Here is an 11,864-nt window from a genome sequence, read left to right as displayed (position 1 = left end):
CGGTAGCATTTAAATGATGCTCACTTGATCCTAAGGGGCCCAAACTGTGCTGAGAAAAAAATCCCCCACACTATTACACACCCTACATAATGCGTAACGTTCTCCCATTACACATTACAGGAGAATTCTCCTATAACGTACCGGAATGTCTCAGTCATGGCATTAACTTACCTGCTGGTCCGGTTTTGAAAAATCAAACTGATAGCAAAATTAATACAAGTGTCTCTTGGCAAAGGAAGCACTGGGAGAGGCAATATCTCACCATTTTAATGTTTATAATTAATGGCAGTGAGGGCTGTTTGTTTTAGCAACATGCTAGCATCTTCACTCTGACAAATTCGCACTTGGTGACCTCATGCCGCAGCGCTGTGGGGAATGTTAACATAACATCCCTGCCGACTGGCTGCTGACTGCTGGTATGGGTAACGGTTTTTTTTGCGGGGGGGTGGGGAGAAACAAAAGCAGAACGTCAGATCCTCAGAGGCCAGAGCCATGCAAGTATCATAATTATTTCTCATAATTAGTGACTAATTTACATGGAATGCGTCTGATGGGGTGACTGCAAAAAAACTTCTAGTACAGAAATGAGGAACGGAACGTCCCAAATCCCGCAGGGACCAGCATTCCCAGGCATCGATCATCCTGCAGCTGATGCAAAAAAGACGTGATAGGATCACAGCACCTTCGGTCTCTGACAGGAAGTGAAGAGGAGGAGTCAAGACTCGGAGACGGCGTTACATAGATACAGGAGATTTTATTTAACAGTTCGTGTACAAATAGAGACTTCAAACGTCCTCCCAGAATTTCATTTCCGGACACAGCAGTATTCCCTCGCAGAAACGCCATCAGAACTCCAATGCCGGCTTGGGGAAGGAATCAAAAAATGAAAATATCGAACCCAGCTTAGCCTTTCACCGCTGCAGCCAGTCGACGAGCTCCCCATCGAGTCAGACAGCACTGCAGGCCTTGGCCACAGAAAGATCACCTGAATTAAATATGAGTCTTTTACACGCCTCTCAGAATGGGAGAACATAGGTCATTGATCACACAGTGGTCAAGGGTATGTAATATCAAACCATCCACAGACAAATTAGACAACATCTCATTTTAATCCCAACATATTTTACATATTTAATGAATATTATTATAGCTAATCTTACACAAGCTTTTTCCACAGAAAAAGGCCAGGACCTCTGACCCGAGACACAGTTGTGGAATGACTACCGACTGAAATTAAACTCTTCTTTATGCCAATTCTAGCTGAGCCTCTCATTTAATATAACCCTCCATTCTTTCAAAGCTTTTCCTGTCATGACTGTTACAAGTAAGAACAAACAAGCAAGACAATCAAACAAAACACAAGACAATGTGGGGTATGTGAGACAAGTACTTGGGGCAATTTTAGCATAAACGCGAATCAAAAATATGAACGAACAGACAGGGATATGGTTCTGTAAGGGGAAAATTCTGCACCTGCCAGTTCAGCTGTGCACTTAATCTACACCAAAAACAAAAGGCGGCGATGGAAAAGGGACCAAAGTCTGTTTCTGCCACCACTTCTGCAACACGATGTACTTATTAAAAGATTAACTTGCTGGTGCAGCATTCCTGCGATCAAAGACGGTCACGGAGAGGGGATGGATAGATCATTCTGAGGTTGCGTGGATGAACAGTGAGGTAGTAAGAACGGGTGAGGGTGGGAAAACACACAACATACTTACGTACCGCAATTACCAACAGATTCATCGGCCACTCAAGCAATACGGTGGTGGACGTATCTGCACAAATATAGACGAGTGGGACCCCCGAGATCGCAGCCAAAGCTCCGAACACATACCTTTAATTAACACTGAGCAGCTGATGGCAGGAGTTATAACATCAAACAGCCATCGTTGCCTTGCTGGACCTCTAACCAAGGACTGAAATATACTTAATTTATATGACAACGTTCTATGACAATGACAGGATATTTGACATGATCTATATATTTATGCTGGATATATCAACAAATACGTACCTTATAAATATATAGATGTACGCACGTCAAACTTACTATGACAACAAGCAGACAATGGGATTCAGTCTCCCACATGCCATTTCTCCTTACAAAATGTACACAGACCGACCTACAGAAAATCGCCAACGTCCCACCCCCCCTTCCTACATGAGGTCAGTATCCGAAGCTCGGCAGCACCGTTACAAGCGATCAGTGGGGACACCACAGTGAGAGGATCACTATAAAAACATTTTCCCCCGCCTCCCGACTCACGAACACCGGCTGGGTATGTCGCAGTTTAGGCCTCCCAACTGAAGCAGGCCGGCTTTGTACTTATCAACTCAGCAACAATTTCCAGAACAAATGACAATGACGAGAAGCAGCAAACAAAAATAACTGGACACACATACACACAAAAAATAACATCCCAACATGCCTGCATGTTCTAACCAAGACACAGAACTTATCTTATTACTATCAGTTTGCATTTAAACCAAAATAATTTACCTTTTCTGAACTATCCTTCAAAAAAAAAAACTGCCAAACCGTTTTCCAGAATGAGATACAGGTAAACTTTGGCACAATGGTGCTGCTCTTGCTGAGGTCTCAGAAAAGCTAAAGAAAACAATATAGACCCTTCCCCCAGACTCAGGATCCACCAAGGGCGCGATGTGTCCCAAATCGTGACGGCGATGGCCCCTGAGCACTCGCAATTCACGTTGTGCCTTCTAACTGAAGTGCTTATCAGTATTACAGACATGCATCCTGGCACGGACACTCTTATCTGTGATAACTACAGAAGAAACTGAATAATTAAATCCAAAGCAGCTTAAATGACCGGGAATGTGCCAGTAGAATTACAATATAACACAGGAATCAGCACTTTTATTTTCATTATTTTCTTTGGGGGGAATGAACCGCTATGACAACTCTGACCCATCGCTGTCTCCCGAAGACACCGCAGAGTGGCAGCTCATCCCGCCGCCAGCATAACCTCCGACACAAAGCGTTCAGAGCGACGCAGATCCCATCTGAATTTACTACTCCGACAAAGCAGAACAAAACAAAATAACTCGACAAACACCGAGGCAGAACTTTGTAAACCTCTTCGTTCTCCTCGTTGACGTTTTCCCCAAAGGGGACCAGGCGTGAAAATGCTGCAGTCAAGAAAATATGGCTTTTGATTTATGGGTCAACCATAGAAAAAGTAACCGTTTGGGCACCTCCCCAGCCAAGGGAATATAGGGGCCCAAAGACAGACCAAGTGACACCTGTACCCCCCATGGTGTCAATGCCCCTTCCATCTATAAACATCACTAGTCTAATATTTCTTCCTCTGACAAAAACACACAAAACGCCCCCCACCCCCCATTTTTCCAAAAGTGATGAATTCCTTCCAGAATGGAAGTGAAAGCAGTCTTAATATCACACCCTCCCCTGGGCTGAACTCCAGTGGATTGCTGTTGATCTCTTGATTCCTCCTTCCATGACAGTCGTGACGTGTCCCTCCCCCTCTCTGATCTGCTGTATCCCTCATCAAAAATCCCCAATATGTCCCTGGCAGTGGAATTAACACACACCACTCAATACTGGCAACCTCAGAGAGCCTCTTGGGGACTTATTCAGGTGAACTCGGCTCCTCTAAAATATCCTAAGAGTGATTCTGGCCGCAGGTCCCTCTCATGGAACAGCCTCCCCCTCGGCCAATCACAATGAGATGGAACAAGCTACCCATGATGCTTTGCGGCTACGGTACCCACACAATAGAAAGCTGTTTTTAAGTCATGGTGGTTCATTACAAGCAGGGAAAACAAAAATTTATCTACGACTTCTCTTAACAGCTGGTCAGTCTCTAATGGAACTCCTGTGAGGTGTTGGACAGTATTCATGTTCTCCACAGTGACCTTATGAGCATTGCACATAAGCTATAGGCTTCTAAAGTAAAACACTAAGGTACAGACTTTACGAAAAGCAAACGTCAGTTTGCACAAAACTCCTCACGCTAGTGAAGCGAAGTGATTTTAGGGATGCCCCTTTCGTGTCCTTACTTCTCATGGGAATTGGTAAGTTTCTGGTGCCCCCTGGGGGCTGTGCTGTGAAACACAAGTCAGGGCAGGAGCAATTCTGCCACAACTGCTATCCAGGAGAAGAATGTGGGAAGGGGAGTGCAAAGGGTCTTCAGCCACGGAGGGTTTTCCCTAAGCTCTGTCTTCTGCTGTCCCTCGCTCTCTCTCTTTCTCTCTCGCTCTCTCTCTCTCGTTTTTTTGCATTCTTCCTCCAACATCGGCGCCTGAAGGACTACACCTCTGTGGAGAAGAGTATGCTCTGACGCTTGCTGTCAGGTGTGGGAATGGTCTCCAACTGCAGAAAGTAGAGAAGCACTTGGACCTGGGAGCGAGAGGACGGAAGAACAAGCGTGAGCCAAAGCGGATGCAAGAGGAAGAGCATTACAGCCAGACTTCACAACAGGCAGACCCCGTCATACCTGGGACATGACCTCCAGCGACCAGCTGTCACTCATGCTGATGGGCTGCGTGGGATTGGCCGGAATCTTGCTGTCCTTCTCAGAGGGCCGGAGCAGGGTGGGACCAAAGACAGTGGCCAGGTTGTGTAGGGACATCTTGTTGATGCTCTCTTTCTCAGCCACCCTTGGGGAGTTGGGAGGGGGGGAGACAGCGTCAGCAAGGCTATACGAGCCTAAATATACCTGTGGTAATCTGAGTTATATATATCGATTTGGGTTTATGGACTGAAGGGCTTCTGTTGCTAATGGAGATTATTTTGTAATTAATATTTACAGTGATATATCAGATTAAGGTAATGTTTGTGTCTTTAAGAGCGTCACATAGCGTGAGAGAAGAGGTAATTAATAAGTAATTAGCTGGTCTGTGGAAGATGGTCTTTTGACCTCTGTCTTGCACTTTATTTCTGAAGTACCTCAAAAGCCCTTCGTTACATGGACAATTTTGCATGTACTGTTATATTATTTAATTTAGGAAATAGTTTTACATTATGCGAGTGGTCTTGCGTATTTCCCCCCTTTTGTTGCAGATCAGATGAGAGTAATAGTGTTTGAGATTGGAACCTACACAGGGTCTCGAATGACAGGGAGGACACAAGAGATCACACCATCACCAAAGCAAACCCTCAGTCCATCAGAAATCGGTCGTTTGGGCTTCACTCGTGCAGCGATTAGCCCCCGACAGCCAATGACTGTGCAGTTCGGTGGCCGTGGGGAACAAACCAAGAGAGGTACGTGAAAGTGTGATGCCTCGAACCTCTTAAGGTGGTCCAGCAGGAAGAGGAAAGTGACCAGGTTGGGCTCCGGGAGTGACAGCAGCAGGTTCAACATGCAGCTCTCTTTGGCCACGCTGTCAGACAGAGCTGCAGGAATATATGGGAATATGGGGTGGGGGGGGGGGTGGGGGACAGAGCAAATAAGACACATGCGCAAGTGGGACACATACAGGGACACTTATAGACAGGTGGTTGCAGGTCGTCGACCTCAGCTATTATAAAAAAGGCACATACACATTGCTCTCAGTAGATTATACAATTATTAGTGAAGTACCTTAAATTTACAAACCTACACCTACATGACGCCTGCGATGGGTCAAACGAAATTTAATCCTGTCATTCGGGACAAAGGATGCAGCGAAGGTTGGCTGCCTGAGAGCAAGCAGTTCATTGGCTATTTCAGGGGGGACGAGGACAGGGGAGGGACTGACCGACGCCCACGGCGAAGTTGGAGTACAGCTCGTCGGTGAAGAGCGGCTCGGGAAGCTCCCGGAAGTACAGCTTCAGGGTGCCGGCGATGGCGTTCACGTCCATCTCGCTCATCATCACCGACACGTCTTTGTTATCTGAAAAAACGGGTGGAGAGGGATGGATCGGTGATGCGGAGAGGTAGCGTTACCACGCCAACCAGCGACCTGCCCCAGTGAGACCTAGCTAAGCTTCACATAATAAGAACAAAAACGATCACTAGTTAAGGTCCTCGAGCGAGGCCGTTAACCCCCACCTCCCTGGGCGCACCAACAGGTGGGCTGCCCTTCGCGGACAGCTTGCTCTGCAAAGAGCAAGTTGAGGGAGGCGTAAAGACAATTTCCCCACGGGGATCAATGAAGTATCGATTATTATCATTAAGAACTCCCATGAGCTAATCATAAGAACCCAGAACAGCAAGACTAAGCACCAGATGGTACCCAGTGCCAAATTCACATACAAAACGTCCAAAAAGTCCATGTAGGGCATGAGACTAAAGTGTGACACAGAGTGCAGAGAGCAAATGTGAGCTGAGGATGGGCTTGGGGTCAGGACTTTAGGGAGGCTGCATAAATAGATGAATGGAGGCAGCACTCACTGGTGTCGAAGGCGGCCTTCAGGGCCTGGATGTCAGTGGCTACTCCCGACACACGGTAGATGCCCACTTCCTCCATGCCCCTGCGTTCGATCTCCTCCAGACACTGTCGGACGATGTAGGGCACCTTGGAGTGCTCCCGTCTGGAAGAGGTGTACCAAGAACAATCAGGCAACAGCACAGCCTTCTGCTTTACCATCATGCCCAGCTCCGCGTAGCCACCCGCTCCTTCGCAAGTCCCAAGAGAGCATCCAAAACCACAAGCTTAATGATGCAAACTCCGCTGGCCCCAAATTCACCCAAGAGAAGCCATTAGGGGCCCCTTTCGGCACTTCGTCCTTATCGCCCAGGTTGGCTCTGCTCCTAAATCCACTCTCATCTCCTCCCCAAAAACCGCGGACACCATAATACCTAAAAGGATGAGTGGTCTGATCCAAAGAGGGAAGAGTGGTCTGCTTCCTCCCATTCCCTCTTGAGATACATTAGTGAATGACACACGGTCTCAGATCTCAGAACCGTTTCACCACAGGTAACGTGGGACCTTGAGTTTCATATCCCTCAAAAGAACACGGAGAACCATGTGTTTCTCCATGTGTATAACAGACCATTCTGTCCTAACCAGATTTTAATACTATTTTTTGAGTGGCTATGACTGACGCACCTTCGCAGTTCCACAGAGAGCAATGTGTCACAGGTGACCACATGATTACACTCACTTGGTCACCACTGAGATTTTCACCCCGAACACGCCAGTCTGTTTCTGTGACGACATCCTCTTCAGACTGAACTCGCGGCTAGTGAACTTCATGGAGAGCTTCACTTCAATCTGGGGGGGGGAAGCAAAATCATGCCATCGTGCAGCCAGTTTGCGTATCTGTGCGTGTTGCGTGTGTGTATATGTGCATTTCTGCATTCAGTGCTGATTTCCTGCTAAAGTGTTTAAGCACGTTACACGTTTAGGTGCTGGACTGAAATTTACATGGGTGGCAGCCTGGTCCTCCTGTGCGTCTTACTCACCCCGTTCATGGGCACCACTGTTCTCTGCCAATCCTTTCCTTGGAGGCTCTGGGGGTCCAGCTATAAAAAAAAAGAGAAGTCGCCCCCCTCAGATCTCAAACACTAAAAACACAGAAGCTCTTAAAAAATGCAGCATGATATTTCATGAGCTGGACCTAATTTTAAGGTTGGTTTTGTAGACATTAAATGACTAAATCCGCACAGTAACAGCCTCTATCAAAATAAACTATGTATTAATAGCAATAATGGGATATATTTAGGTTGTGTTCAGGAGTCCATACCGCCCACCCCAAAGATCACTCAGGTGATCAAGCGTCGTTCTCAGCTGACCCAGTTTCTGGGCCAGTTTAGCCTCGAAAAGACACCCCCCCCACCCCACAATCCCAGCGTAATGTAATGTCCAGGAAAGCTTCCAATTCCATCAAAATGTGAAGCCAGGATCCATTAAAATGTGAATTACACAGCTCTGCATAACACCCCAAATCGGGGGGGTCAAACACCATGATGAATTCTGATGGACATTTTTACCCCAGACGTGGTGTTTCAAATCGAGGCTAACACAGTTTTATTTTTCTCAATCAAAACATTCTGGCACAGACGAGTCTCACCACAGACACAGACGAGTCTCACCACAGACACAGACGAGTCTCACCACAGACACCTTTGCCCGGGTATGGACAGGTTAACGATCCCCCCCCCCCACCCACTTATCACATGCTGCCCAGATAAAAGCTACCACTCGTGTACAGAGCCAGATATTTACAAATACAATCTAAGCCAAGCTGAAAAAGCTCAGCTCCCTCTGCATCCATTGCCGTGGGTCACACCCAGGCTCAGCTCCCTCTGCATCCATTGCCGTGGGTCACACCCAGGCTCAGCTCCCTCTGCATCCATTGCCGTGGGTCACACCCAGGCTCAAACTCCCCCCAGCCGCCAGCACATTTATGCCTTATCAGATTATTATGGATCTCAGGTAAAGGGGAGCAGATGCTGTGGACTTAATATGACAGCCAGCCAAGAAAGAATAGCATGAACAAACCCCGAAACTCGCAGGGGTCAGTACTGAGGTCAGGGGGCACAGGAGAACCCTGGTAAATGGTTTAGCCAGAGAATAGTACACTGTGTTCACCCCGATGTCCCAGAAGGCTGTGCGGTGGCATATTCCACCCCCCGGACACCTACATGTCACAGCGAGTCAGACCCCCGGTCAGATGCCTGCTGCGGTAGGAGCTTCTCTCCTGTCTCCCCCAAAACCCCACAAATGTTGACACTCCGGACGCCCCCAGACCACACGGGCACTAGCGTCGCCTCCCGTTGCCCCCCCCCCCTAGAGTCCCCACTTCGCTACTTTACCTTGCGCCTCCGCAGGACATCGCGCACACGGTCCCAGAGCCTCAAACCTGCAGCCACACCCAGCCCCTCCGCCGTCGCAGAGCAGCTGCTGCGCAGGCGTGCGCAGACCGCATCCGCCGCCCGCTGTGGCTGCCCGGGATCTAAGCTCCCCATGGACTCGGACCCCCGCGGCGACAAAAAAACGTACAATAACAATAAAAAAAAAACAAACTTTGTGGCAGCCCTGCAATTCCGCCAAAACAAATGTGGACTAATCCAGAACCTGGACCTCCTTTGCATGCGGCCACACCAACGCCGGTGTGACGGTCTGTCCCAGCTGGCTGGCTTCATGCTCGCAGTGTCCTCCCCCCTGTGCTCCTCCGCAGCCCCTCACCGCTCTATTGTTCGCCGCCCACCCACCCTCCATCCCTAATCCCCTACTCAAGTTGGTGTCCAAGCACCCCAGCACGTGCGCACACACAGAGGCACGCTCTGCCCACCCCCCCTTGATAGATGCTAAACCGCTTACTCATCCCCATCCTGATCATGTGCCTCAGGGCAATGAGATGACCCCCAGTTAATGGATTTGTTCCTGCCGAAATCACGACTGACAGACAGAGGATGGGTGCACCTGAGCTTCAGAAAAGACCGACCCCACCTTGCACTAGGGATGCAAAATTCTGGGAATTTTCCCATTAATTCCCATACATTGCCATTCATTTCCATGGGAAGTTTCCAACTTGGAGTATTTGCAAAATCCCCCCCATCTTAACTTCCCATGGAACGTTTCTGTAAATATTCCACCCCTTTGCAACCCTGCCTTCGTTGGTTTGCCCTTGAGTGAAATACTAAACATACACGACATTAGCTCAGATATCACCAGAAAAAAATGCTACATTAAAATTCACTTTCGATTTACTCAAGTAAAATAAAGTTATTCTGGACATAAACAGCAGGCTAGCATACAAATAGAAGTACTACTACAAAGCTTCATTAAAGTCCTTCAACTCCCAACCTGAAATGGAGATTTCAGGTCCAGAGAATACAAAACCAGACCAGGATTTTGTTTCAACCAACCAGTTCAGTATAAAGAGTCACAGTCACAGAGCATTCAAGTGGTTGGTTGAAACAAAATCCTGTTCTAGATTTCTACTCTATGAACCTGAAATCTCCACCTCTGCTCCCAACACAAGGCATATGCAGAGGCCCACATCAGATGGAGATTACTGACCAACGACCAATGGCGCATGACGCAAGAGAAAGAGGAAAAATACACATTCTTTCACACAGCTATTTCAGATCAATCTATTTCTCTACCTTCAACTACACCATCCGGAATAAAAACAACAGCCAGAAAACAGCATTAGATTCATCAAACTAATAACTTAATTAGACAAGTTTAACTCAATGGTCAAATGGCATGAACTTCACTTAAATGCTACAGTCGCAACTAGCTGCTTTGGAACTGTTTAATATCCACAAACTTTAGTGTCACACATGACCGACCATCCAATGTTCTTCTGCTACAAACAGAGGTAGAAAGTTCAAATCCAGAAAGTATAAATCCATACCAAGGTTTTGTTTCAACCAACCAGCTCTGTGTCTGTGACTCCTCACTCAACTGATTGGTCGAAACAAAATCTTGTTCTGAATTTGGACATGAATTTCCCACCTCTGTAACGGATTATTTTTGTGAGTAATTTCCCCAACACTACTGCTATGGATTCTCAGGGATGTTTACTGTGAAAAGCCAGTAAGCCTGAAAAGGGTGATCTGCAAGGACAAAGAAGGCGGCCACCCTACCAGGACCTGCCCTTTTCCCATCATCCTGTCTGTACTCTCCCCATCTTCCTTGTTCGGACGGCTCTTGTTGTAGCACTTCTCATAGCAAAGCAGCCGCAGCGTCTGCGATCCCTCCAGTTCGATCTCGAACTCCTGAAGGCCAAAGATGAGACTTTAGTAAGACTCAGTGATGGCAGAGAGGTGATGGAGACAGGAGAACATGGTCTCCTATAGCTGGCATAATCCGAATCTGATAGCTAAGGGAACTGGATTGCAATTCATTAAGCAGTCAAAGAACGCAGCGGATTCATGATATTTTGAATATAAGACCTTTATTTTGTAAGTGATGGTTCCAGGCGATGCTGACAGCTAATCGGAGAACGAAAGTAATATTCCGGCATATTCTCTCCACTGAGTGATGGGAGCACTGAACACGAACCTTCAGGATTCGTCTTTATCTGCGATGGGGACCTAGTATTTCAGCACAAATGACTGCGAATCTCACCTCATTCCAGTTGGGTTCGGTGGTGTAGCGGTAAACTCGCGTCTTGGCCTTGTTCACAAAGTAGCCGAAAGAATCAACCTCCAATGTGCAGTAGAGATCTGGGTGGAAAGGAAGCCATCGGCACAAAGAGAAAAGGTCCGTGGGAAACGTCGGGTAAGAAGGATGTTTCACATCTAAAATGTTCAGATAAGATCTATGTGGAAATTCTAGGAAGATCCAAATTCATAATGATCATTTTGCTCCCCTAATTTGTACTGTAAGGCGATTGGCAGCTTACTTAGGCTCTGCTTTAGGCCAGAAGCTGAATGGACGATCACATTCAGAAACCCATAGAGTCCTGGATCATCCTCATCTAGGCACAAGGATGGAGAGAAAGCAGGTTAAAATAAGGCACTGGGATGTTGGAGCAGGGGCCGGGGATGCACCTTCCTGCCTGAATGGAAAGTGCCCCCGTTTTGAGGTCTTAAGAGCCCCTTTTCGATCACCGATGATCACATACATTATATCAAAGGACACCCCACCCCAGTCGAGCACCTGCTCCTTCCAAACTCTCTGCAGAGCCTTGATAGGGGAGACAGACACGCAGGTAAACATGCACGTGTGAATGCGGCAGGTGCTCTCCTGTGTTTCACACAAACTAACCCGGTTAAAACCAGGAGGACTGGCTTGTTACATTATGATGCCCAAACTGGGCCATTCGTCTGCTGCTCTTTCTGCCCGACATGCGCTCATCCTCCAAATGAAATGAAACGCTGCTTTGATCCCTTGTATAATAAACATCGCGGTAGACAGAACATCCCCACAAGAGTACACGTGAATTACAGATGCGTGTTTGCGAGCGTGTGAGAGTGCATGTGTGTGTGTGTGAGAGT

The 11,864-nt window shown here is 47.5% G+C and overlaps 1 protein-coding gene across 1 annotated transcript in view; it reads right to left on the bottom strand.

Annotated features, from left to right (window-relative positions):
• Positions 1–734: 734 nt before the first annotated feature.
• Positions 735–11,864, bottom strand: part of LOC125746658 (breakpoint cluster region protein-like) — a 64,285-nt gene continuing 53,155 nt past the window's right edge. Inside the window, 10 exon segments of the mRNA XM_049020917.1 lie at positions 735–4,384; positions 4,482–4,644; positions 5,275–5,380; positions 5,725–5,859; positions 6,360–6,499; positions 7,073–7,182; positions 7,374–7,433; positions 10,509–10,640; positions 10,993–11,090; positions 11,270–11,344. Coding sequence (XP_048876874.1) covers positions 4,295–4,384; positions 4,482–4,644; positions 5,275–5,380; positions 5,725–5,859; positions 6,360–6,499; positions 7,073–7,182; positions 7,374–7,433; positions 10,509–10,640; positions 10,993–11,090; positions 11,270–11,344 — 1,109 coding nt within the window. The 3' untranslated portion in view covers positions 735–4,294.

Source organism: Brienomyrus brachyistius, chromosome 7 (genome assembly GCF_023856365.1).
Source record: "Brienomyrus brachyistius isolate T26 chromosome 7, BBRACH_0.4, whole genome shotgun sequence".
In the NCBI taxonomy this organism is placed as follows: domain Eukaryota; kingdom Metazoa; phylum Chordata; class Actinopteri; order Osteoglossiformes; family Mormyridae; genus Brienomyrus; species Brienomyrus brachyistius.
This window is presented reverse-complemented; position numbering and strand designations above follow the sequence as displayed.